General features: G+C 46.0%; 8 protein-coding genes across 10 annotated transcripts; 5 read left to right on the top strand and 3 right to left on the bottom strand.

Moving 5' to 3' along the window:
• The first annotated feature begins 32 nt into the window (after positions 1-32).
• LOC135330826 (PDZ domain-containing protein 2-like) lies at positions 33-2,808 on the top strand. The gene is made up of 5 exons (XM_064525766.1): positions 33-204; positions 311-724; positions 793-927; positions 1,943-2,308; positions 2,448-2,808. Exons 1-5 carry the CDS (start codon positions 192-194, stop codon positions 2,726-2,728), a joined length of 1,209 nt encoding a protein of 402 aa, XP_064381836.1. The 5' UTR covers positions 33-191; the 3' UTR covers positions 2,729-2,808.
• Positions 2,720-4,162, bottom strand: LOC135330832 (L-aminoadipate-semialdehyde dehydrogenase-phosphopantetheinyl transferase-like). Of its 3 annotated transcripts, XM_064525775.1 has the most exons (8): positions 3,984-4,162; positions 3,787-3,936; positions 3,675-3,714; positions 3,591-3,623; positions 3,418-3,533; positions 3,164-3,304; positions 3,023-3,106; positions 2,720-2,970 (listed from the first exon to the last, which is right to left on the bottom strand). In XM_064525775.1, exons 1-8 carry the CDS (start codon positions 4,134-4,136, stop codon positions 2,797-2,799), a joined length of 891 nt encoding a protein of 296 aa, XP_064381845.1. In that variant the 5' UTR covers positions 4,137-4,162; the 3' UTR covers positions 2,720-2,796. The 3 variants fall into 3 exon arrangements, with proteins under 3 accessions (XP_064381845.1, XP_064381843.1, XP_064381844.1); XM_064525773.1 differs by having other exon boundaries at positions 3,591-3,714; XM_064525774.1 differs by having other exon boundaries at positions 3,194-3,304; positions 3,591-3,714.
• A 90-nt stretch (positions 4,163-4,252) lies between these two features.
• LOC135330823 (solute carrier family 22 member 18-like) lies at positions 4,253-6,427 on the top strand. The gene is made up of 6 exons (XM_064525764.1): positions 4,253-4,408; positions 4,468-4,711; positions 5,127-5,384; positions 5,616-5,818; positions 5,871-5,972; positions 6,030-6,427. Exons 1-6 carry the CDS (start codon positions 4,253-4,255, stop codon positions 6,336-6,338), a joined length of 1,272 nt encoding a protein of 423 aa, XP_064381834.1. The 3' UTR covers positions 6,339-6,427.
• Positions 6,428-8,899: 2,472 nt separating this feature from the next.
• On the bottom strand, positions 8,900-19,424 carry LOC135330808 (kinesin-like protein KIF13B). Its single transcript, XM_064525744.1, has 32 exons — positions 19,163-19,424; positions 18,979-19,048; positions 18,887-18,905; positions 18,659-18,809; positions 18,498-18,598; positions 18,340-18,434; positions 18,195-18,282; positions 18,012-18,146; positions 17,850-17,962; positions 17,682-17,727; positions 17,566-17,634; positions 17,364-17,516; positions 16,766-17,241; positions 16,277-16,482; positions 15,893-15,952; positions 15,726-15,837; positions 15,213-15,678; positions 15,103-15,142; positions 14,945-15,051; positions 14,725-14,886; positions 14,437-14,603; positions 12,968-13,261; positions 12,458-12,842; positions 12,144-12,362; positions 11,900-12,094; positions 11,576-11,650; positions 11,433-11,516; positions 10,410-10,605; positions 10,067-10,359; positions 9,647-9,955; positions 9,483-9,591; positions 8,900-9,318 (listed from the first exon to the last, which is right to left on the bottom strand). The coding sequence occupies exons 1-32, from the start codon at positions 19,209-19,211 to the stop codon at positions 9,068-9,070; spliced, it is 5,295 nt and encodes a 1,764-aa protein (XP_064381814.1). The 5' UTR covers positions 19,212-19,424; the 3' UTR covers positions 8,900-9,067.
• A 57-nt stretch (positions 19,425-19,481) lies between these two features.
• On the top strand, positions 19,482-20,407 carry LOC135330845 (uncharacterized). Its single transcript, XM_064525788.1, has 3 exons — positions 19,482-19,749; positions 19,797-19,896; positions 19,949-20,407. Exons 1-3 carry the CDS (start codon positions 19,522-19,524, stop codon positions 20,281-20,283), a joined length of 663 nt encoding a protein of 220 aa, XP_064381858.1. The 5' UTR covers positions 19,482-19,521; the 3' UTR covers positions 20,284-20,407.
• A 335-nt stretch (positions 20,408-20,742) lies between these two features.
• LOC135330850 (uncharacterized) lies at positions 20,743-21,601 on the bottom strand. The gene is made up of 3 exons (XM_064525793.1): positions 21,482-21,601; positions 20,995-21,426; positions 20,743-20,935 (listed from the first exon to the last, which is right to left on the bottom strand). The coding sequence occupies exons 1-3, from the start codon at positions 21,509-21,511 to the stop codon at positions 20,906-20,908; spliced, it is 492 nt and encodes a 163-aa protein (XP_064381863.1). The 5' UTR covers positions 21,512-21,601; the 3' UTR covers positions 20,743-20,905.
• LOC135330851 (protein archease-like) lies at positions 21,558-22,621 on the top strand. The gene is made up of 9 exons (XM_064525794.1): positions 21,558-21,700; positions 21,759-21,783; positions 21,839-21,849; positions 21,922-21,953; positions 22,008-22,086; positions 22,129-22,211; positions 22,259-22,311; positions 22,357-22,393; positions 22,452-22,621. Exons 1-9 carry the CDS (start codon positions 21,622-21,624, stop codon positions 22,539-22,541), a joined length of 489 nt encoding a protein of 162 aa, XP_064381864.1. The 5' UTR covers positions 21,558-21,621; the 3' UTR covers positions 22,542-22,621.
• A 126-nt stretch (positions 22,622-22,747) lies between these two features.
• LOC135330818 (polyadenylate-binding protein 4-like) lies at positions 22,748-25,941 on the top strand. Its single transcript, XM_064525759.1, has 10 exons — positions 22,748-23,037; positions 23,145-23,234; positions 23,289-23,482; positions 23,566-23,684; positions 24,023-24,257; positions 24,349-24,479; positions 24,568-24,877; positions 24,964-25,251; positions 25,304-25,547; positions 25,671-25,941. The coding sequence occupies exons 1-10, from the start codon at positions 22,920-22,922 to the stop codon at positions 25,829-25,831; spliced, it is 1,890 nt and encodes a 629-aa protein (XP_064381829.1). The 5' UTR covers positions 22,748-22,919; the 3' UTR covers positions 25,832-25,941.
• Positions 25,942-26,701: the final 760 nt, after the last annotated feature.

Here is a 26,701-nt window from a genome sequence, read left to right as displayed (position 1 = left end):
CTGATTACACTGCAGATTATGCATTTCCGCATTCTAGCCTCCAAATTCTCTAGGGACAGACATGGAACTCCATATTAAAATGTGAAGGGTTTCTGTTTTCACTTCCTAAAGAAATGCCAACAACTGAAAGAAGCTATCCAACTAGCTAACAGTGAACAAGCTGAGCACTAGTACTGAGAGATATCCGACTCATGGCTGCAGCAGGTAAGTAAGTAGATCTATAAAGTAACATGTACGTATCTGTATTGTAGGCAGCTAGCTAAGTGTAGTCCTATTCTATAACTATTATAGTGTGTCAATGTGTTTGTAGGCTCTCCCATGGCCAGGCGACGCTGGTCCAGTACACTAGCTTTGAAGGAAGGCTTCCTCCAGAAGAAAGGAGGAATCATTAAGAGTTGGAGCAGACGATTCTTCATTCTCAACAAACAGTCTCTGGTCTACTTCAAGCGAGAGCAAGACTTAACCAATGGACAGCTTCAAGAAGACCTCCAACCTTTGGGTCGGATATTCCTGTCTGACATTGTCACCATCGTCACAGACGGTATTGAGAAAAAGAGATCGTTTGTGTTTGCTCTCCATACAAAGAAGAGAGCTGTTCTATTACAAGCTGCCAGCAATGAGGACCGACAAGGTTGGGTGGAGACCATTAGGAGGGCACTGGAGTCAGAGGGGGAGGCTGAGAAGAAGGATCCATTCAGGAAGACACTACGCAGACTCAGACCAGGTACTGTGTGTGGCCTGTTAGTATATTAGTGTGTACACACATGTGGTTGATCTCAACCCTGGCTCCAGGTCTGAAGAGGATCACGTTGGTAAAGGACCCAGACAAAGGTATTGGATGTACCATCAAGAATGCTGCCGGGCATATTCTGGTCAACCGGATCCTAGAGGATGGGCCTATTGCCATCACGGGAGTACTCAGACCAGGTGTGTGGGCCTGGGAAGTGAAACAAAAGCTCTTGTGTTGTGTACAACTAGATAGACAGCCTGCAGCAAATGCACTCAGGAGATTGTTTCATATATTGGCATGCCAAACAGTGCTAATATGAAGAGCCTGTCCTGCTAATAGGGTGTGGATGGATTCCATGGCTAGCTGTATATGGACTATGTACCTTGTGACTGTGTGCATGATCTGCCACCATTGCTGGCTACTCTTATACATTGCTCATGTGGCACGATGCCACCATTGCTGGCTACTCTTATACATTGCTCATGTGGCACGATGCCACCATTGCTGGCTACTCTTATACATTGCTCATGTGGCACGATGCCACCATTGCTGGCTACTCTTATACATTGCTCATGTGGCACGATGCCACCATTGCTGGCTACTCTTATACATTGCTCATGTGGCACGATGCCACCATTGCTGGCTACTCTTATACATTGCTCATGTGGCACGATGCCACCATTGCTGGCTACTCTTATACATTGCTCATGTGGCACGATGCCACCATTGCTGGCTACTCTTATACATTGCTCATGTGGCACGATGCCACCATTGCTGGCTACTCTTATACATTGCTCATGTGGCACGATGCCACCATTGCTGCCTACTCTTATACATTGCTCATGTGGCACGATGCCACCATTGCTGGCTACTCTTATACATTGCTCATGTGGCACGATGCCACCATTGCTGGCTACTCATATACATTGCTCATGTGGCACGATGCCACCATTGCTGCCTACTCTTATACATTGCTCATGTGGCACGATGCCACCATTGCTGGCTACTCTTATACATTGCTCATGTGGCACGATGCCACCGTTGCTGCCTACTCTTATACATTGCTCATGTGGCACGATGCCACCATTGCTGGCTACTCTTATACATTGCTCATGTGGCACGATGCCACCATTGCTGGCTACTCTTATACATTGCTCATGTGGCACGATGCCACCATTGCTGCCTACTCTTATACATTGCTCATGGTTTCAGGTGATGAGATACTGGATATTCATGGAACCTCGGTGACTGGACTCACTATTAAAGAAGTGGCAGAAGTGATTAAGAACGTGCCTTATGAGTTCTTAGCGACGGTCCGACCAATCACAGCTCTGAAGAGAAGAGCTGCTCCTGACACATCTCGAACTTTGTACTCTACCATTGTCCCGCAAACCCCCACTGGTTCCCATGACAACCAACCAGCATTTGCTATTCATGACCCAGCGACAACTCCGTCATGTGACGAACTAGAGGACTGTGGTAACTATGATGATGAGGATGACGGAGACACGCCCCCACCACTCCCGCCTCGTACAGAAGACGCCCTCATTATTGTGGACCACCCCCCTCCCAACAAACGTATGTGTGTGTGTGTGTGCTGACTAGACATTGTGTGTGATGTTGTGGCTATACTAATTAAGGCAGGGCCAGTAATTAATATTGTGTGGCTGTATATTATGTGGCATGCAGCCAATAACCTCCGTCTCTTTCTTTATAGCCCCTCCAGTGCTACCCCCACGACCCACCCCTCTCATGGCAGTCAAGAGAGACTGTATAACCCAGCGCTCCACTGAAGGCCTCTCTCATCACCCCTTGCTAGCTATAGGGAAGAAGAGTCTGTCTCAAGGGGACAGTGTGGATGAGGTGGACCACACCTATGATATGCTCCAACCACGCCTTCCACAAAGACGACAACACTTGTATGAAACCATTGACAAGATACAGCCCAACAAACTGATCTATGTAGACGTAGACTTGTCTCATAGGACAGAAGTTTAGCATTTGATCACACCAATTATCAGCATGTTGTCATTGTGACACTGAAATCGTTTGCTAGTGAAAAATTTTTAATGGTTGTCTTTGATAATGAATCTAGCCCACAGCTCTTCTGTGGCTGGCATGCCCTCCAGGCAGTCTAACAGGGAGGATATAGAGAGCTTGGTGAAGGGGGGTCCACTGGTAGGGGGGGTTGTTGACACTGGGGGACCCCTGGTGGGGGTTGCTGCCACTGCCACACAATGCTGAAAGTGAAAGAGGAAGCAACAATGTATAGTGTTGTAACATAGCTCTAACCTGACTATCAATCAGTGATTCCTGAAACCCCCACTCCTCACACAGCTGTCCCTTTACAAACAGTCGAGTGCTTTCATACACATCCTGGGAGTGTGTGTGTAGGTGGTGTGTGTGTGTGTGTGGGGGGGGAGGTGAGCTTACTATGTGTGAGGGGGGAGGAGGTGAGCTTACTATGTGTGAGGGGGGAGGCCAAGGAAGAGCAGGGTCAGTGTGGAACTCCAGATTCTGTAAACCGTAGGACAATCCAGAACCTTCAGCCTTGATAAAGCTCTCCTTCAAACACTGCAACAATGTGTTGGTGGATCAGAATAAGACAACTAAAACATATTCTAGTTCTCTGTACTCCACTAGTCCACGTGCAATGTACACACATGCTAACTACAGCAGTGTCGTACCCAGAACCTGTAGAAGTTAGCGAGGTGTTGGGTGTTGGGCTGCTTGATCTGCTCCCACTCTGTTGAGGTGAACTGTCTGCTCATAGTGGAGAAGAACTCATTCACACTAGCACCACCTAGGGCAGGGCAGGGGGCGCAATGTGGGGGTCATTATGAGGGGGCGGGGCACTCACGAGGCACAGATAGTTGCATCACATCCACACCCACTGCAGGAGGAGACTGTGTACATGTGCGGGTATCCATGGTAACCTGCTTACCTGAGTTACCCTTCTGGGCTGCCAGCACCACATAGTCACCCTACACACACACACACACACCCACGCACATGAGGGATGATGACACACAGGGAGGAAATGACACTACACACACCTGATGAGATATGTTGAATCCCATACTGTTATCAATAGTCCCATTTCTAACGAGCAGGGGCTTCCCCTTCTCAGACCTCGTTAGCTGGATCTCGTTGTTCCTGAGTTGCAGTAATGATGTGAGAGCAGCTCGGATAAGCAGCCTACCCACCTATGAGGGAGGGGGGTCATACTTTACCATATAAGGTGTCCGCTTACCAAGGCAAGTTTGCAGTCCTTTTGATAGACAAAGCTGCCCACTCTCTCCACCTCCTCTCCCTGGAGACAGCCCAGTGCAGCCAGCCACTCGTGTCTTGTTGGACTCCATTGAGTGCAGTTGACTGCCCATCTCAGCCTCACTCCATTACTCATCCTCACATCCGCCCCCTCAACCCACAACCCCGGTCAGTACCCACACAACTCCCGGTGAGGACCTTACACTCAGCAGTCTCTGTAGGAAGTTAGTTAGTCGACCATTGATAGTGAACATGAATATGAAGCAGCGCAGTGACTCTCCCGTCAAGCATGGCGCTCCTCCAACAGAGGAGCCAGTCTCCCCTCTCTACACTAAGATGGCCATCCTCACGCATTCCCTCATCTTCATGTACTCAACTGCCTTCTGGATTCAAGTTGGAGTGATGCCAGTGAGTGTACCCTGATACCTAGTCTCTGTATCTCACCCCCCCCCCCCCCCCTCCCCTAGTTCCTGTCCAAGAGCCTCGGGGCAGACCCTGTCATGTTCGGCTATATGGAGACAGTGTTTGCAGTCGCCATGTTGCTAGGAGGGCCAATATTTGGTCGGTTTGGTGATCTGTTTGGAGCTCGCTCTGCTCTGCTGGTAGCCTTCTTCTCCTCCCTCCTCTCATACCTCACTCTGGCGTTGGCCCACTCTATACCTGCTCTGTTTCTGTCCAGGATATTTGCTTTCATGATGCACGCCATGCACGGTATGATCCTCATGTAGTGTCCATGATACTGTGTGTGTGTGTGTGTGTGTGTGTGTGTGTGTGTGTGTGTGTGTGTGTGTGTGTGTGTGTGTGTGTGTGTGTGTGTGTGTGTGTGTGTGTGTGTGTGTGTGTGTGTGTGTGTGTGTGTGTGTGTGTGTGTGTGTGTGTGTGTGTGTGTGTGTGTGTGTGTGTGTGTGTGTGTGTGTGTGTGTGTGTGTGTGTGTGTGTGTGTGTGTGTGTGTGTGTGTGTGTGTGTGTGTGTGTGTGTGTGCATACATAGTTACGTGACACCATTCTAACAATGTCCCTCAATGCTAATGTAACCAAAACTATCTGTCTGGTACAATATACAAACCCCTAAATCCACAAGCATGATGCCTCTAGGAACTAACTGATGACATGTTGTGTGGTATAGGTGCCCAGATGGTCATGACGGATGTGTCCTCTGCTAAGCAACGAGCTGATGCTCTGGGCAAGCTGAGTGTGTCTTATGGAGTAGGGATGGTTGTCGGGCCAACGCTCGGAGGTTATATAGTAACATGGTTCTCTATGAATTCTGCCGCAGCTGTGGCCGCAGGTCTGTGCCTTGTCTCTATGGCAACAGTGCTAGCCTTTATTCCAGCCACTACCAAAGACCAAGCTAAGATATCTCGCTCTGATACCAAAGTGCACGGTGAGTGAGTTACCTACCTGCCTGCATTATATACACAATTATAGGGTCTTCACAGGTAGTCACTTGGACAGCAATAGTTAGTGTAGCCCTTAGCTAATGATGTGTTGTGATTGAAATATTCCAATCTCAAGCATGTAAGAAGCATATACGTTATAGTACATCCTGTGTGTGCATAATGATGCTGTCAGTATGAGGAGGGAGGGCTATTATAGTTGTTGTTGTCTGGTGCAGACTCTGGTGGAGTGTTGGACTTGTCAGCCATTCTCTCTCTACTCAAGATACCCTCTGTGCTCTTCATTGTGGTGCTCAAGGCAGCAGTGGGTGTACCAGCAGGGGTCTTCCATGCCATGTTCACTATGGTCAACCTAGAGAGGTTTGAGCTCACTCCCGAGTCCAATGGACGATTGCTCAGTTATGTGGGCGTCCTCACCATGGTAACCACCCCACCCACTCAATGTGTGTGCTCTAATTACATTGGTTGTGTAGATCATGCAAGGCTTTGGTGTGGGCTACTTCTCCAAGAGATTGAGTGACAGTGTCTTGCTCAGACTATCCATTGCTGTCATGACTCTCTCCTATCTTCTACTAGTAAGCCACACCCTCTCTATATTACATGTTACCATGGTTACTGCCACCCCCTCTCAGAGTTTTGCTAATACAATAGTGATGCTGTGTTTGGTTATGATCCCCATGGTCATGTCTGGAGCCCTACTCAACACCATAGCCAGCAGTACCATCACTAAGAGTGTACCAGAGACAGCTACTGGGACATCCCTTGGTTTGAGCATGGCCACTCACTCCATCATACGCACTGTGTCCCCTACTCTGGGAGGATACATGTACTCCATGGTGGGATACGCTAGCTTTGGTCTGCTTGGGTTCGTCATGAATGGAAGTGTTGCCCTCTACCTAGCAGTCCTGGGAGGAGACAAACTAACTGCTGTATTGGGCTAGCCACTCACTCTCGTATTTGAACAGTAGCAATATAATTATGCAGTTATAAAACATGCAATTTTATGCAATGAATATTTGATTGGCCATAACTTGAGTTCATATAACCAGAAATTACCAATAACCCCTTCCTCCAAAACGATATTGTACTATACGTGTTCCACATACACCCACCGTCCAATAACGATAACGATAACCGATAACGATAACGATAACCGTCCAATAACGATAATTTAGAGAAAAAGGCTTTCAGATGATGTGTTAAAAATCTCCTTTATATTATGTCTTGTGGCTTTCCAAAATTTCATCGTGCCCTAATTTGTCATTTTTCGGCCTCGGACCATGGGCTATAATCCATGGTACGGCTAAATTGTTATCTCTCCAATAAAGTTGATAGTACCATTTGAAAGGTCTCTTTCTAAGCTTTCAGAAAAACATAAAATTTTTGATTTTCGATCCACAGAATTTAAGTTATGGCAGCTGAAAGATTTCCAAAATCATTAATTAAACGGAGGGGGGGGGGGGTGTCTTTCAACAGCCATAACTTCAGTACAATGAAAATAGTTTTGCGTTCCCGTGAGTGGGTTCAATTCACTAGCAATAGTTTTGCGTTGCCATGAGTGGGTTCAATTCACTAGCCAATAGTTTTGCGTTCCAGCAATAGTTTTGCATTCCCGTGAGTGGGTTCAATTCACCAGCAATAGTTTTGCGTTCCCGTGAGTGGGTTCAATTCCAAATTGTCAAATACTTTATCTCTCGAATATCAACTTTGATGGTACCATTTGAAAGGTCTCTTTCTAAGTTTTCAGAAAAACATAACATTTTAGACTTTCGATCCACAGAATTGAAGTTATGGCAGCTGAAAGATTCCCCAAATCATAATAATTTAACGGAGGGGGGGGGGGGGGGGGGTGTCTTTCAACAGCCATAATTTGAGTACAGTTGATCCAATGTCAAAAATGTTATGATATTCTGAAAGCTTAGAAAAATACCTTTCAAATGATGTGTTTCAATCCAAAATTTCGTCCGTGCCCTAATTTGTCATTTTTCGGCCTCGGACCATGGTGCGGCTAAATTGGCAAATAATTTTATCTCTCCAATATCAACTTTGATGGTACCATTTGAAAGGTCTCTTTCTAAGCTTTCAGAAAAACATAAAATTTTTGATTTTCGATCCACAGAATTTAAGTTATGGCAGCTGAAAGATTCCCAAAATCATTAATTGAACGGAGGGGGGGGGGGTGTCTTTCAACAGCCATAACTTCAGTACAATGAAAATAGTTTTGCGTTCCCGTGAGTGGGTTTAATTCACTAGCAATAGTTTTGCGTTCCCATGAGTGGGTTTAATTCACTAGCCAATAGTTTTGCGTTCCAGCAATAGTTTTGCATTCCCGTGAGTGGGTTCAATTCACCAGCAATAGTTTTGCGTTCCCGTGAGTGGGTTCAATTCCAAATTGTCAAATACTTTTATCTCTCGAATATCAACTTTGATGGTACCATTTGAAAGGTATCTTTCTAAGCTTTCAGAAAAACATAACATTTTAGACTTTCGATCCACAGAATTGAAGATATGGCAGCTGAAAGATTCCCCAAATCATAATAATTTAACGGAGGGGGGATGTCTTTCAACAGCCATAACTTGAGTACAGTTGATCCAATGTCAAAAATGTTATGATATTCTGAAAGCTTAGAAAAATACCTTTCAAATGATGTGTTTCAATTCAAAATTTCGTCCGTGCCCTAATTTGTCATTTTTCGGCCTCGTACCATGGGCTATATATAATCCATGGTTCGGCTAAATTGGCAAATAATTTTATCTCTCCAATATCAACTTTGATGGTACCATTTGAAAGGTCTCTTTCTAAGCTTTCAGAAAAACATAAAATTTTTAATTTTCGATCCACAGAATTTAAGTTATGGCAGCTGAAAGATTCCCAAAATCATTAATTAAACGGAGGGGGGGGGGGGGGTGTCTTTCAACAGCCATAACTTCAGTACAATGAAAATAGTTTTGCGTTCCCGTGAGTGGGTTCAATTCACTAGCAATAGTTTTGCGTTCCCATGAATGGGTTCAATTCACTAGCCAATAGTTTTGCGTTCCAGCAATAGTTTTGCATTCCCGTGAGTGGGTTCAATTCACCAGCAATAGTTTTGCGTTCCCGTGAGTGGGTTCAATTCCAAATTGTCAAATACTTTTATCTCTCGAATATCAACTTTGATGGTACCATTTGAAAGGTCTCTTTCTAAGCTTTCAAAAAAACCTTTATTTTTGATCCAAAGAATTCATGTTATGGCAGCTGAAAGATTCCCAAAATCATTAATTAAACAGAGGGTGTCAACATTTTATGATTTTCTGAAAGCTTAAAAAATTACCTTTCAAATGATGTGTTTCAATCCAAAATTTCATTGGGGCCCTAATTTGTCCTTTTTTGGCCTCAGACCATGGGCTTCTCCACAGTCGGTTAGTAGCTCCGCCCACACCACCCTCACTGCATGTAAGAATGCATGTATCCTCAGTAACGACCACCCACACCACACCATAATACTGATGACCCTTTACCAAACAAATTTGACATAAAGGTTCATAGCAACCATGATAGCAACCATGACAGTTCATTTTTCATGAAAATAAATAAATCTTGTACTATATAAATTGTTATAATAGTTCTAAGACGGCACAGTACACAGAGCTCTAGGTCACACGCATACAGACAGACAGAGTGTAAAGCTAGCTATCGTTTAGGGCCTAAGCCTGTTCGACGAGTTCCGCTAGTGTAAGAAGTTCGTGTGTGGAGACTAGGATTAGAGGAGATCTTGCGAGCGGATGTGAGTGGACTTGCTGACTTGCCCAATGATGTACGTCCGGTTGTCGTGGGCGACCCACCAGTTGAGTTGTGGAGAATCTTGCTAGCTCTCACGAACTGTCCGTGTTTGTCCTTGCACTTGAAGTACTTGACCCCCTTCACCGTGCCATTGTGTTTGCCTGCAAGGAGGGACAATAGTCATGTGATGATTAACCCGGCCAAGCAGCAGACTAGTTGGAGTGCAGAGCTATTGAATGCATCTTGAAATTGGACAATCTGAACACAAATTAGACATTAGTTTGGATACACAATGAATTGAAGACTGAAGTCCCTCCCCGCTCACCTAAAGGTCTGTCCAGGGCCACACCGATCCATTCTCCCGGCTGGAACTCTGTCTCTCCAACAAACTTGACAGTGCCTGGTTTGAATCCACTGGATAGATCCACCATCACCTATCACACGACACAACATCACATGATGATCACATGACACAACAGGACACACTACCTTTTCTCCAACAATGCAAGGCGGAGGGGGTGGTTTAGTTGGAGTTGCTGACTCAGCAATACTAGAGCTTTCGGAGCTGGTGCTAGGAGTGGGGGAGGCAGCTCGTTTGACCTTTGGACTCCCTGGCTGACTACTCCCCTTCTTCTTGACACTTGTTTTGGTAGTCAAGATGTCACCTTCAGAGGAACGTCTTGACTCAGAGATGGGTGTGGTTAACTCCGAGATGGGTGCGATTAACTCAGAGGAACGTCTCAGTTCAGATATGGGTGTGGTCTCCTCACTCTTGGTACTAGCCTGATCCTCAGAGCTCTGTAAGACAGGCCATGATTACTATGAGGCAGCAAAACATTATGGTACTAATAATTGGACCAAATTCATATTTAGAATGTCGCCTAAACACGATAGTCTAGTACTACTCACGGGGTCAAGGGTTGAGGGGGTGTGGTCTTCTAGTGGTTCAGGTGATGGTTCTGATGGCCTAGTCTCGAGTGTCACGGTGTCCTCTGGTGGTACAGGGGAAGTCCCTTCATTAGGGGACGTCCCCTCTGATGGCTCTTGTGCTGTGTCCTCTGGTTCAGGGGGTCGAGGTTCATCCATTAGCTTGTGAATTGGACTACTGTCCTCTATCTTAATGGTGGGTGTGATCACTTCTTCAATGACAGGTGTGTGAGGGGAAGTCCCCTCCTCTGGTATAGCATCCAGACCACCACCCGCTATAGAGATCAAAGGTCAAATGAAACAAGGTGTCCGAGAGTACACTTACATGCAATACCTTTCTCAGTGCCTACTTCTAGAGCCTCCTCTGGGATGGCCTCTAGCTCTCCCTCTCCTCCCACAGGGGAACTGCTTAATGACACAGTGGACACACCCACTGTCGCTGGCTCCTCCCCCTGGTTAATGGGCGGGGCTAATATTGTGATGGGTTCATCCTCATTATCAGCCATAATCTCCGCCTCTTCCTGCACACGAGATGGATAAAATGAGAGCGATGTAATTATAAAATAAAATAAATTGAAAATTGAATGAAGTAATTATGACAAAAACATTAAGGAAGCAATAGTTACCCACTCGCAGGCACTGGTGCCTCAGGCTACATGCACACTCGCGGGTACTGGTGCCTCAGGCTACATGCACACTCGCGGGTACTGGTGCCTCAGGCTACATGCACACTCGCAGGCACTGGTGCCTCAGGCTACATGCACACTCGCGGGTACTGGTGCCTCAGGCTACATGCACACTCGCGGGTACTGGTGCCTCAGGCTACATGCACACTCGCAGGCACTGGTGCCTCAGGCTACATGCACACTCGCGGGTACTGGTGCCTCAGGCTACATGCACACTCGCGGGTATTGGTGCCTCAGGCTACATGCACACTCGCGGGTACTGGTGCCTCAGGCTACATGCACACTCGCGGGTACTGGTGCCTCAGGCTACATGCACACTCGCGGGTACTGGTGCCTCAGGCTACATGCACACTCGCGGGTACTGGCGCCTCAGGCTACATGCACACTCGCGGGCACTGGCGCCTCAGGCTACATGCACACTCGCGGGCACTGGCGCCTCAGGCTACATGCACACTCGCGGGCACTGGCGCCTCAGGCTACATGCACACTCGCGGGCACTGGCGCCTCAGGCTACATGCACACTCGCGGGCACTGGCGCCTCAGGCTACATGCACACTCGCGGGCACTGGCGCCTCAGGCTACATGCACACTCGCAGGTACTGGCGCCTCAGGCTACATGCACACTCGCAGGTACTGGTGCCTCAGGCTACATGCACACTCACAGGTATTGGTGCCTCAGGCTCTGGTGTCTCTGCTCTACTGCCTGAATAGATAATCCCAGAGTCAGCTCGACTCAGTGACTGTGGCTGTATGGGTGTGTGTGTGTGTGTGTGTGTGTGTGTGTGTGGTAGTGGGTGTGGCTTACCGTGGCCTCCCCAAGAGTGATTCTCTTGCGCAGACTCTTGCCACTCCTCGTCAACTTCTCCTTCAGAGAAACCTCCTACACAGACAATAACACAATGTTAATGTAACTGTCACACATCATTCATCCCTTGCACAACAGGTACATTAGGTCAAAGGAAGTGGTTATCATACACTAAGGTACAAAATGTCTTTACCATAATTATGGGCAATTACGATTAGCTATCAAAACAAGCTACATGTAATTAAGAAGGAAATCACCACGGCTACAATATAATTATACATATACGGCCTATATGCTACACACACACACACACACGTTACTGACCTGTTTCAGTCTGTCCAGTGCCAGGATGCTGGTGATGGAGGTCATTGCAGTCTTGAACTTCTCCACTGCATTCTCATCTTCTTGCAACTCAACAAATGAAGGGTTGGCTGGGATCTTTGGAGGTGGTTGCATTCCCTCTGACTTGGGTATGCCCATCACCACCTCGTACATAACACCACACGCCGTGCGTTGCTCCTGTACACAGCATCACATGAGCTAGTGTCTGCTAACATGAATCTCTCACCTTGCCAGCGAAGGCTCTCATTAGTGAACCCAGAGCACTTCTCTTGTACACTCTGAGACATATCCTCTTCCTCAGCTCCACTACAATGCCAGGGGGGTGGGATAAGGCCACACCCACCTTTAAGATGGCGTACACTCTATCATTGTTTCCAGTGATCTTGTTGAGACTGTTAGCATCGTGAACAGTCGAGTCCCACGAGGCAGTCGCACGAGGTTCCCTCTGGAGGAAGGGAGGGGGCAAAGGTCATGCATAATCTTGTACAAGCTTTCAGAGATTCAGTGATTGTACATGTATGACCTATAATTATAATGTACCGTGTGTTCATCCTTCTTGATGATGGGCAGATCAATCATACTTTCTTCCTTCTCTCCAAACAATGGACCAGTCGAGACTGCCCCCACTGGGTCATCATCACAAGGGGTCAAGAGGTCATCATTGAGGTCTAGGAACACAACGGGTACACGAGCCTCGAACCCTGGTACTAGTCTCCAGTTAGTGGGTGCCCCTGGTACACCACTACCAGCCTTGGGCTGTAGGACTGCTGCCCTCTGCCATTGCAGCATGGCCCATTGATCCAATAACTCATTCTGTCTCTCTAGGTCTGACACGTTGGGTTCCTTCTTCTCCATGATCTTACGCACCTCTGTGTCGAGGTACTCACGACGGTTCATCAGACAATCACTCCATTTCTTACGCAGTCTGGAGGAGGCCATCATAAGATAACGCATATAATTATTACACAGGAACTAAGTGTGAGCTAGTACACACACACAGACAGTAGTACCAGAGGGAGAATTAATGGAGCCCTATCATTACAAGCCCACCTCTCTAGATCACGGGACTGATAAGAGTCAAGAGCTTCATCGTAGCGATTTCTGAGATAGATACTACCCATGGAGACGTAGTCAATGTGGTCAGCTTTGAGTGGACTGTTCCCAGATCCAGACACTGTGCGTACAGCTACATTGATCCTACGAGACTGGCCCTGTCGTATCATGAATACTCCTCCTGTGACCACCTCTGGTTTGCTCTGCATCTCCACAGGGATGTACTCCCCCTGATCACTCAACTCCATCAACTCAACCCACAGCTCTAGTCGCTGGGTTAACTCACTCCATCTATAGAGGAGAGAAAGGAACATCATAACACTCATTGCACACACATGTAACTTTAGTTCCGATGGTCCAATAACGTTAATTTTATGATTTTCTGAAAGCTTAGAGAGAGGCCTTTCAGATGTTGTGTTAAAATCAAACGTCTATTTTGGACCTGTTTTTGACAAAATACCATGGGCATTAATTTTGTCCAAAAATTAGAAATTACAGCCCATTCCAAATTTGAGATTTGAGCATACCATCTGAACGGGCTCCTTCTAAACTTTCAGAAAATCATAAAATCGTTGAATTTGGACCATTCTGTTGCAAGGTATAGAACCTTTTTATTTGGTAGAATACATGTACTGGGAAAACTTAAAACCTTTGTATTTTTTGAACGGCCATAACTTTACTTCCGATGGTCCAATAATGTTAATTTTATGATTGTCTGAAAGCTTTGAGAGAGGCTTTTCAGATGGTGTGTTAAAATCAAACGTCTATTTTGGACCTGTTTTTGACAAAATACAAACTAGAAATTACGGCCCGTTCCAAATTTGAGATTGGAGCATACCATCTGAATGGGCTCCTTCTAAACTTTCAGAAAAAATCATAAAATCATTGAATTTGGACCATTCAAAATTAAGTTATGGCTGTTGCAAGGTATAAAACCTTTTTGCAGTTCCTACTGGGAAATCTTAGAACCTTTTGCATCTTTGAACGGCCATACATGTAACTTTAGTTACGATGGTCCAATAACGTTAATTTTAGGATTTTCTGAAAGCTTAGAGAGAGTTCTTTCAGATAGTGTGTTAAAATCCAAAGTCTATTTTGGGCCTGTTTTTGACAAAATACCATGGTCCATGGCATTTTCCCAAAAATAGGAAATTATGGCCTGTTCCAAATTTGGGATTTGAGCATACATGTACCATCTGATTGTGCTCCTTTTAAGCTTTCAGAAAATCAAGAATTGTGAATTTGGACCATTAGAACTCTAGTTACAGAGCCAACTCTAGTTACAGAGCCAACTCAAATTAATGATTGAACAACCATACAGCGTGTACTGTTGTTCAAACCGGTAGGGTAACTAGGATTGGCACCACTGTCTCTCGTAGCTTAGTTTATCATACACTGACTACACACATACCGTACAGTGTATTATATCACTAGGTAATAGTTTACTGTATATAACTAACACTAACTTTTCAGGGAATGACTTGTGTCTCTTTCCCTCCACAGGGTCACCCTCTGCCCCGGCCCCCATTCCCATGTCCAGGAAGCCACTGCGTCTGTGTCCCCACACCTCCACTGCCAGAGCACACTCATCAATGAAAGACAGGAAGTCCTCAGTTACTTCAATAGTGAACACCTGGCAGAGGGGCAACAGTGTATCATGAAACTGAAGCCTGCATATGCACTATCAAATGCACACACATACAACACAACATATGCCATACACATAACATAATTATGCCTATACACATGCTGACCTGACTGTGTTCAAATCTCTGTACTCTGTCTGAGAGCTTCTCTTGACCTGATGTAACCAGAGGAGGGATAATGAGAGGGTCATCTTGATGCCACCATTGGTACTGACAGAACACATAATGGCAGTACTCCTTGGGCAGGCCAGTTGCCTCCAGCACACTGATCTGTATAGTCAGTGGCTAGTATGACACTAGAGTCTCTAGTTAGTGATTGTGATGGTACCTGGCATGAGAAGGTGACCCCAGGGCGCAGGTCTCCATTGTCCTCAACCACATACATATAGTCCACATCATCTCCACTCTCTCCGAGCTCACGGTCTGGCATTGGAGCTAATAGGAGGTGATGATAAGAGGGCACACCACACACACCCACACACTTACTAGGCACTCTCTGAATGGCCACCTTGAGATGACCACATACCTGCACACACACACACACACAGAGCAAGTGTTGACTGGTACTGTACTGAATGGTTAGAGCTAGCACTCACATTTCCAGTGGGGGCCACAATGGGTGCTATATATTCGTGAGCAACATCATGATGGAGACAGTCCAGGAAGAAATTAGCCACTCCTAGTAGAGCATGTTGTTCAAGATCGTAGAATGGGTCAGGGCCGAGGGTTTCGTCCAGAGGGGATCCCCCTTCCTCCATACGTTCATACATATCCCTCATCACGATGACTTTCTCCTCAAGTGTTTCTGTACTCCACACGGAGTCAGTCCCTCGCTGCTTGTGTAGGACTCTGATGGCCACCTCGTTATTAGTGCTGATCTCATCAGAGTCCAGTGTCTGACGAGGGCTGAGGAAGGACCGAGGGACAGTCAGAGTGACCTTGAACACTGTGTCCTTGTGTAGAGCTTCTGCTAACATGTTAGCTTCTTGTGTGAGACGGTTGGCCTGGATGACAGTATTGATGAGGCGCTCACGATTCCTCTGCTCCCATTCTTCCTCTAGCCTATAGGTGGGCGTGGCAGTCATGTGATATAGTCATGTGATACTCACGTTGTGTATCGATGGATGGGTGGTGTCGGAGATGACGCGGTAGACTGTTCCAACCTTTCCCGTAGTTTGCTCAGTTGTTCCTCATATTTGACCCTCTGTGCCTCCAGGGAACCTGAGTGGGTGTGAGTGGAGTGGGCGTGGTCACACACACACTAACTAGTACTCACCTTCCTTCTCTGCCGCATGTTTGGCCATCATGTCCTCCTGCATCTTCTTGTACATAGGATCTGTGTGAGGAGGGGGGTTACATACATGTACATGGCCAATAGGCTGTTCCCCAATGGGGTCCGTTATATGGAGGTTTCACTGTATTAGTTTTTCATTCACTTCCTGTTAAACAGGATGAGGGAGGGCAGTCATAATGTGACCGGATAGTGATAGACGTTGTATTTCTAGGCTGAAAATGTATGCTCATGCATTTTCAGCCTGGAAATACAAATTGAAGCTTTATTGGATATTTGGTGCCCTAGTGTTGGTTTTGACATACTAAACTACATAATTTATATTATGCTCTCATGCGTAGTAGTACAGCCTGGGCCTACTATGCTCACCATCACGCAGCTCCTTGGTGTTGATCTCCTTCATGGCTGCCTCATAGTCCATGAGCTGGACAGGATCTCCTTGCTCCCCCTCCCCCTCCCCCTCAATCTGTTGTCGTGGGCAACTGAGTCGGAACAAGTGGCTGTTTCCCAGTAGGATACGATCGCCATGTTTAGCAGTGACTCTGTCAGTCACACGATGACCATTCACCAGTGTCCTGCACACACACATCACACACACATCAGACACACATCACACACATCAGGTACTACACACATACAATGCTATCCTTACATTGATGCAGTTGCGTAAATTATTATAATAACTGTTAAAGTAACAAATCAAACTATTGGAAAGGTAATTCTGAGAGCTACAAATTTAGATTTGAAATCGGACAATCTGAACACAAGTCACAGGCTCAAGGCTGTTCCTTTAGGAATGCTATAATGATATAGCCTTTGCTTTTGTTCAGGATTTTGACTACACAATGAAGAGCTTACCTAGCAGTATTGATGGGGGTGAGAAAGACATCGCCATCCACTATCTCGAAGACGCAGTGCTCTTGTGTTATGCCCAACCCCCTTAGCTGGATATCTTGGTGGGGGGTCCCCTCGTTGCTAGGGCGACCAACACGTGTGACCTCCTTCAGATAGCACACTAACAGTTCATTCATGGAGGGGTCAGCGTTGAGATTGACCAGATAAAACTTGTCCTTTTGCACTCCTATCCCAGCAGCCTGTACTGATATTCCCATGTCCTCGAGTGCTTTCTGCCTCTCTTGATGAATACGTTCTGTGTCCTGTAGCCTCTGCTCCCAAGTCTTAGTCATCTCTCCCATTAGACTCTCACTGATTCGTAGCTTCTCTGAGAGATCTTTAATATCCTTAGGATCAGTGCCCCCACCAGGACTACCTACACCACCAGGTCCAATCATGCTTCTCAACTTCTCCACTTCTTCTCTTAGCTCACGGATGATCTATACACACAGGGTAGGTAACATATAACCAGATATATAAGATCAAAGCTCATCATTTGTATGCAGCAGCGTAAAAAATGTGAAGAAGCCACTCTACTGCCCTGCTGTATGTACAGACATACCTTGGAGTTAGGGTCCTCATTGACTACAGCATGATTGACAATTCTCTTGGCACGGTCAGCGTAGCGTAGAGTGGAGAGGGTCTCTTCAAAGTTATCAGAGGCAGGACTGACTGTGGCCACCATCACTGTCTTGCTGTTACCACCCAGATTGTCCTGTATAGGTGGGTGTGGTCATAATGATATACTCAGACATTGGTACTACCTTTAATAGCCATGTGAGAGTGGAGTCTCTGTACGGAACGTATGCATTACGTCCCTTCTTGCCTGCCGACTAAAGGGGTGTGGTTAATGAAGGTGTGAGGGTCAAGGGTCACTTACTATATCTGCCAATGATGATATGACTAGCCCAAGAGTTGTGAGGGACCTGCGAGTGAGAGTGTGTGTGTGTGTGTGTGTGTGTGTGGGTGTGTGTGGATGTGTGTGTGTGTGTGGGTGGGTGTGGGTGGGTGTGTGTGTGTGTGTGAGGCTAGTACACACAGCTCTTACTGGTTGATGAGACTGCCCTCCTTGAGCCTGGATCCTTGGGCACCTGTCTTAGAGACTCTCTCACTGCCAGCAAGGTCAACCAAACTAATCTTGGATACTTTCTCAAGCCCCGTCTGTCAAACAACCAATCAGATTACATTCTATACAGGCAGAGGAACTTACACGTGAAGCAGGGTCATAGTCCATCTGCGTGACAACCATTGAGAAGACAGCATGAGATCGTGAGCTCTCTGCATTCATTTGAGTGGCTGCCACTGTTCGAGACTTGTTACCCTCTGACATGAGGTCATTGATGTTCTGTTGTGTGCGGTGGTGAGAGGTGCTCAATAGTTAGGAGGAGCTTACCCGGAATGATGCGACAGCCAGCTTGGAGAGTCCCTCAACATAGGGTCCCAGTGTCTTATGCTCCCTCACCTTCAGATTGTGCTTGGTACTATGGGAGAACACAAGCTCAATATTGGCTGCTCAGGTAGTGTGTGTGTGTGTGTACCCTTTGGGGGAGAGCAGGTCCTTAACCTTCTCACAGTAGATCTCCATATAGGACACCTCCACCTTCAACGTTAACCTCGAGTCTGCGTTTTGTTTCTGTACAACCAACACCTCCTTATGCTAACAGTGGGAACATGGGTAGTGTGTGTGCACTCTGACCTCAGCTATCCTGTCAAAGAGACTGTCACAGAGACGAGGGATGATGCCTTTAGTATCATCATCTGATAGAGAGCCCATCATAGTGTACGACTTGCCAGAGCCTGCACACACACATCACACACATCACACACATCACACACATCACACACACACACACTCACCTGTCTGGCCATAGGCAAAGATACACGCATTATAGCCATCGAAAGCATTGTCAAGGATATCAACACCAAGAGCATCAAACACAGTGTCCTGACTGGCATACTTGGGGTTGGTGGGGTCCATGGTCCAGAAGCAATGGTCAAATGCAAACGTCTGTTGTGTGCAAGTGTTAGATCAGAACATGTAAGCACTCACTTAGGCATCTCAAGTATTTGGTTAACACTACTCACCTTGGGTATTTTCTTGGAGCTGTGAGGGAGTGTGAGGTGTGAGTGTGTGTGTGTGTGAGGTGTGTGTTGTGTGGGAGGCAGTAGATACTTACCCTCCGGGGGACGAGAGGATTGTCTGACTGTTCTCCATGTCCACTACACACTCTGCATTTATATCCACCTCTGGAGGACAACAATAATCATCCCACGTTCATGTATGGGACACTACGTCTTATGGAACAGTGCTCATGTGTGTGTGAGGTATGTGGTGTGTGGTGGAGTGGGAGGCAGACTAACCTCTCTTGTTCATGGGTCGAACACGGACGGCTACTTTGACCTTGCTCATCTCTTCAACTGTAAACAAACAACTTTCAATGCTTTCGACAAGAACTCTCAGTCAGGACCTCCCACAAAGACTTGGCTCTGAGTCAGCTTTACGCTACCACTGTATAGAGCTAGAGCTAAGGCCTACGAATGTACTAGGAGGCTGGGAAAGGCCTCGGTATCTACACAATTACAACCACACACACAGTCTATAGCTTCTCCATCACATGACACTTATCCGATCAATGGACCAATTAGATTGCAGAATCCGCATTGAGGCAAATTTGATTCCCAGGCCGAGTTGTCCCTAAAATAACGCTCAAGAAAAAATCATGCCTAACTGGGAATGGCGAGTGTTTTCTCCTGCCAGCCCCTCTAGCAGCTTGCCCAGTGAGATGTGGTCTCTGATTGGTGTGTCTCCAGCCAGCAGAGAGCCAGATAGAACTGATGTCTACCTGACATGCACACCAGGAGCTGGACTAAAGCTGAGATATGGAGCTGAAGTTGAGATAAAGTTACGACAAGCGACAGTCAGTGATGGAACTGAAGCATGGAAGAAGGTAGCTGACATTGATAGTGTTCAGCCCATGATTACTCTCTGGTGCAGGTTGTGAGCACCACACTGCCTCGTGGCATTGACAGCCAAGACCAAGTGGCAGTCGGAGATGTCTTCAAGAGAGAACTAATACGATTGCAACCCAAAACAGGTACTATGAAAACCATTTCATATTTGCTGTGTATAATAATTTTTCCCTACAGCCAAATCTGGCCTCAAGGAAAGTCTGGAAGAAGCTCTTTCTGCTCTGAGTACTGCACAACAGTTTGTAACAATCAAAAAGTCTCGTATCAAGAAACGCACATTTCGATTGGACGTTGACTCAGTGGAGGAGACGATTGTGAGTGTGAGTGTGGGCGGTGAGGCTGTGACGGTGTGGAGGAGTGTGTGTCTGGAGGCCTCACAATCAGAAGCTATCAACAAGACACTTGCTATGATGGTTACACCAGAGGGACATGAGACTATAAGCCTCAGGGATTATCTAATGACCTCAGGGACAGTCGAGGCTTACCCACTGTTCATCATGCACAGAACTTGAACTGAACAGAAATGTTTTTATAGCAAATTCAATTGACACAATGTATCAGAATGAAATTGTTTGTACAAAGTGACAATAAACATGGTTGCATTGGTGTTCATGGATCTACTGTGTTCGGAGTTAACTGGTTTTTGTACATCAAATACTGCATGGAAGAAATCGCAGCCATATAAATACGTCACTATATAAGTGACCAATAATTATTACCATTATAAGCAAGTTTTGCGTGACCTAGAAGCCCAAAGGACCATTTCGTTACTAGTACATGTACAAGCTCACTAAGTATTCAGTAAATTGAACTAACGTAACTAAATAATAGTTAGACACTGTTTAGGAAGTTTCTACATGATTTAGAAGCCCAAAGGGCTGGTTGTAGTATCCCGAACGCAGTGAGGGTTCTACTAGCCCTGAGGACTTCTAAATCATGTGGAAACTTCCTAAACGTGTCTAAGCATTTTAGATCATAGCAACCATGAGTATTTAGCCAATCAAATTTGAATGTTCTTATCTAATCTTTGCTACATGATTTTCTAAGTGAAGTACATGATTTTCTATTGAAGTACATGATTTTCTATTGAAGTACATGATTTTCTAAATTGGATAGAACATTTCCTCTAACCAATCAGATTGCAGTATTTATGACAAACATGATCTAATGCATAGGAGAAATCACAATCACAATGATAATAACTTGTCAGAGTAAAGACCTACATTTTGCCTGCTGACAATGGCCTGCTTCAGCCAGAGCAATTCCAGGGAGAGTTGTTCCCGTAGTTCCATCAGCCCCTCCTTTGACTTGGGAAGCTCTAGCCTCATTGAACCATCGATAGTTGAGTGGTCCACTGTAGGACTGCCTGTGTCATTAATGTCTGTATGTATTGATAGTTCAGAGTCTGGGTGGCCATTGGACGATACTTCTGCCAGGGTGGGTGGTTCTTGTTCAGGTGTGTACGCTATAGGTACATGTTCACAAGGTACTACAAAGCTTGGTAGACAGAGTGTGTTCTCTTGAGGCCAGACCACCACTTCACTAGTTAACAGGACAGCCTCTTCTAGTGTCTGTACTTGGTTCACTACACTCTCATAGTCTCTCCTCAGCCCATGGACCAGCTCTCTCCGTATCATATGACCCACCAAACAGCCCTATATTATATAGATCCTGTATAAGCGCTGCTAGAGTAAGTGGATAGACACGTACCTCAAGCTCTAGCTTCATCTCCTCCTCCATTTCTATTGATAACAAGGTGCGCTCTGGTTGGAATAAATGGGCATTAAATAGAAAGCACTAACTTATAGTCAAGAGTTCATCCTAATGATTTCTTGTTTATATAGTTCATTATGGCCAACTCTCTACCTTCTCCCTGTGACCTTCCAGAGATCAGTAGAGCCAATCAAGACCTCTCCAACAACTATGAATGTATGTGACATACCTACTTTATTAATTATTATTATTGTGTTCCCTGGCCTACCTTCAGATCTAGACCATCCAGCTGATATTCAGTAAGTCCTGTCAATAGTGTCTGCCCTTGTAACCACCTCTCCCATCACCACTCAGGATCCATGCCTGTATCCTACCTAATCTATTGTGGCTATACATGTTCTTCCTTGTATACATATTTCCTTGACAGAGTTGATTAGGGGGAGCTGATCTGAGCCAAGCTTATGAGCAGGCAAGTGTTGCCCGCTACTTAATAATGAGTGTTTTGATCCCTCTATGCGTGTAGGTGGCTGTGGGTATGTTTGCATATATGACAGACTTGGCCATGGTGGAGGAGAAGGGAACAGAGACGGTGACTGTGGAAGGTGTGTGCGTATACACTGTCTATAGTTACTAGTCCCGTGCAGGTCATGATCTAGAGTCATTGCTCTACAACTTCCTGGATGAGCTGTTGTTTGTGTTCTCAGCAGAGCCTTTCTTTGTGCCAAAGGTGTGCGCCATTACTGTAACCTGTACTGTCATTGTGTGTGTGTGCAGAGAGTAAAGATCACAGAGTTCAACAAGGACACATTCACCATCACTGGTGTTGGGTGAGTAATCTATGTCATGTGATGATGATTCTACCTACTGTGTAGGTATGGGGAGACATTTGACCTGACCAAACACACCCAGGTACGTATGTATGATGCCCTACTAGGTAGACACATCATGGTGTGTTATTTCTGTACAGGGAACAGAAGTAAAGGCAATCACGTATTCTAATCTTCAAGTTCATGACACAGAAGAGAAACATGAAGTCTATGTCATTGTGGACATTTAATGATGGACACACGTTTTGTAATTAAGTTGTGTTTTTAATCCTTAATGAATACTTGGTAAAGGTCGTCTTATCAACACAAATTCACAGAGATCTAGACAAATGCAAATTCATGAATTTTGTTAGTGGCTGTCATGATTACGCTAGACCAATCAATTAGCTTCATTTCCTAGCACACGTTGTGCAATTTCCTGTCATTTCTTTCTCTTGTCTTTCCAATTCGTTTGTGCAACTCCTTCAAAGTGAGTAGTTAGAAGTAGCCACACTCGGTTACTTAGCCTAGAAAAAAGCCTAAAAAACCCATAAAAAGTTTAAAAGCTAAAACCTACTTTTAAAAATCTTCAAAATTTTGAAAAAACTGTTTGTCAAAAAGTTCAAGTGATGGCTCGTGAAATGGCAATGAACAACCAACCCAGCTACCCTATCGCCTCCCTGTATGTGGGTGACCTTCACAATGAGATCACTGAGGCTCTGCTCTTCGAGAGATTTAGTCAAGCAGGTATGATACCAGTGTACAGTACAGTACCTACCCCTACTCCCCCCGTTACTGCCACCCCCCCCCCCCCCCCCCCCCGTTACTGGCCCCCTTACTGCCCTCCCCTACAGGTCCCGTGCTCTCTATCCGTGTGTGTCGTGATGTGGTGACAAGGAGGTCTCTTGGTTATGCCTACGTCAACTTCCAACAGCCTGCCGATGGTAAGAACAGACTAACACACAATACAATACAGTATGATGTCATACCCCCCACAGCTGAGCGTGCTCTGGACACCATGAACTTTGATGTTCTGAGAGGTCGCCCAATGCGTATCATGTGGAGTCAGCGTGATCCATCTCTACGCCGCTCTGGTGTAGGTAACATCTTCATCAAGAACCTGGACAAGTCCATTGACAACAAGGCTCTGTATGATACCTTCAGTACCTTTGGTAACATCCTCTCTTGCAAGGTACTGATAACACACTGTGTGTGTCCCCCATGGCTTGTTCACCACCCTGTGTGTCCATGGCTTGTTCACCACCCTATGTGTAGGTGGTCCTGAATGAAGAGGGAAACTCTCGAGGGTTTGGATTTGTGCACTTTGAGACACAGGAATCTGCTGACATGGCTATAGAGAAGGTCAACGGCATGTTGCTCAACGACAAGAAAGTGTGAGTAACTTTGACTTAAGCAAGGTCATTCCATTATAGTGTAGAGTGTGTTCACACTGTGCTCCCTCTCCCACACATGTGTTCACACTGAGTGCCCTCTCTCACACATGTGTTCACACTGAGTGCCCTCCCACACATGTGTTCACACTGTGCTCCCTCTCCCACACATGTGTTCACACTGAGTGCCCTCTCTCACACATGTGTTCACACTGAGTGCCCTCCCACACATGTGTTCACACTGTGCTCCCTCTCCCACACATGTGTTCACACTGAGTGCCCTCTCTCACACATGTGTTCACACTGAGTGCTCTCCCACACATGTGTTCACACTGTTACAGATTTGTGGGGCTGTTTGTGGCACGCAAGGATCGCATCTCTGACCAAGGGAGAGAGCAAGTCTTCACAAACGTCTTTGTCAAGAACTTTGGCGAGGACTTCACTGATGACCAACTGCACGAGCTCTTCTCTCAGTTTGGTAATGTTGTGAGCCATGTTGTCATGAGGGACCATATCTCTGGCAAAGGAAAGGGCTTTGGATTTGTATCTTTCGAGACCCACGAAATGGCTCTCAAGGTAATGCTGGCTACACATGTACTTTCTGTACATTCCTTTATGTATTGTGGTGGTGAACTTTAGACCCTAACACTTCCTTTTCTCCTTACAGAGTGTGGAAGTGCTCAACAACTCTGAGATCAATGGACGGCTCATGTTTTGTGGCCGTGCCCAGAAGAGGAAGGAGAGACAGATGGAGCTGCAGAGGAAACACGAGGCTGAGAAAATGGAGCGTTTCACCAAGTGAGTACATGGCTAGTATGAGCTCTCACTAATAGCATGTCAGGTATTAGTGTAAGAGTGTCCAGTGTTGACCCCTCTCCTCACACAGGTACCAGGGGGTGAACCTGTACGTGAAGAACCTTGAAGATGAGGTTACTGATGAGAGACTACGTGAAGAGTTTGCCAAGTTTGGGAACATCACGAGTGCAAAGGTTATGAGGAACGAGGCGAGCATCTCCAAGGGCTTTGGGTTTGTGTGTTTCTCATCTCCAGAGGAGGCAACAAAGGCTGTGACAGAGATGAATGGACGTATCATAGTCTCTAAGCCTCTGTACGTGGCATTGGCCCAACGCAGGGAAGAGAGGCAAGCACATCTGGCACAACTGAGAATGCAGAGAATGTCCAACAGAATGCCTCAGGTTAGTGTGTAAATCATTGACTATTATCACCTTTAGCATTGGTAGTAGCCAGCCACTCAGCATGTAATTGATACTACTCCCCACAGAGCCAGATGCAGATGTTCCCCCAGTTCTATATGCCCCAGACCCAGAGAGCTGCTTTCTTCCCCTCAATGTCAACGTTCCGTCCATGGCAGGGAGGCCCTGTCCATCGCCCGTACGGAGGTGGCTACATGCAGCACGGAGGAGGTGGTCAGCGTCACCGCTCTCTTGCCCCTCGAGGAGGACAGATGGGAGGCATGAACCGTGCCAACAATCCTCAGAGGGGAGGGATGGGCCAACGTGGAGGAATGCAACAACAACCTCAGCAGTCATCAGCTCTACCTAACCAACAGGTATGTGTGTACTCTCTAGTCATGTGATGTCACTACTGTTCTCTTTCTATAGCCCCATAGCATGAAGTTCAACCAATCTGTACGTAACCCTCCTGCTGGGTCTCAAGTCACAATGCCTACAGGAGCTCCCACTGTTACCAACCAGGCGAGTGGAGCCACCCTCAACACAGCAGGCAACAAAGGTTTTGTGGCACAGCTGACTCAGGCTGAACCCAATCAACAGAAGCAGCTCATCGGGGAGCAACTCTACCGTGCCATCTACAACACTTATCCTGAGTATGCTGGAAAGATAACAGGTGATTTTTTTACCACTAAGAGTGTGGATGAATGTTGATTTCTACTAACTTAATGACTGTATGTAGATAAGTCCACATTCATGTATTATAAAACCCTCTTATCTTTGATTAATGTGTGTGCAGGAATGCTGTTGGAGATGGACAACTCTGAGCTGCTGCACATGTTGGAGGTGGCTGACAGTCTCAAGGCTAAAGTGGAGGAGGCCATGACAGTGCTGAGGGAGCATCAGGACACACCCACCATGCCCTCGGCTGTGGGGGTTCCCCTGCCCACCGAGAGCTAGGCTGCTACTATGAGCTATGAACTAAGAACTAAAACTCTGATTGAACTCTGATATTATGTATATTACGCTTGATGTGATTGCACTAAAAAAGAAGCTATTAAGTTTCACAATTACTGTTTACAATGCGTGGGCGGGCTGAGGTGAGAGGTAGGTCTATGATGATGTCACAGGACTAAGATTGTACAGTGGATTGCAGTGCACTTGGAACAGAGGGTTAGGGTAAAACCACAATAATTTCTTAGCCTGAAACCTAAACCTGTGGCTTAGTGGTTAGGGTGGTGGCTTCGTAGATCCCATGATAGATAAGGTGTGGGTTCAATTCCCTCTTGGGGGACTTTTCTTCATTTCTTTACAAATCAAAAGTAATTTCCCTAACTTTGATGAATACATTATATATACTCCTGTCAAGTACATAATCAAGTTCCCTTTTTGGTAGATTAGATTCTGTCTTTTTTTCTCTCAGATATAATTATGTGCTAGAATTATTCATTTTGTAGAATCAGAGAAGTGGCCGAAATAACTATGCTAAATATAATTTCCCCTTTCAGTTTTTACCCTGATTAATATCTATGTGGTTTTGCTGTTAGGCAATTCTCTGTTGCAAGTGCACTACAATCCACTGTAATTGTTGCAAGTCCATTGTATAATACATGCATAGTGGGTGGGGCATATAGGTCGTGTGTATAGTGGGTGGGGCATATAGGTCGTGTGTATAGTGGGTAGGGCATATGTCGTGTGTATAGTGGGTGGGGCATATAGGTCGTCATTGTCATTACTAAGGGAAAGAATTTTTTAGAAGCAGTGAAATAATTATTCAACTATACTATTATTAGCATAAAATATAATTTCCCTTTCAGTTGGAATATAATA

The sequence above is a fragment of the Halichondria panicea genome, chromosome 2 (assembly GCF_963675165.1).
Source record: "Halichondria panicea chromosome 2, odHalPani1.1, whole genome shotgun sequence".
Lineage (NCBI taxonomy): Eukaryota > Metazoa > Porifera > Demospongiae > Suberitida > Halichondriidae > Halichondria > Halichondria panicea.
This window is presented reverse-complemented; position numbering and strand designations above follow the sequence as displayed.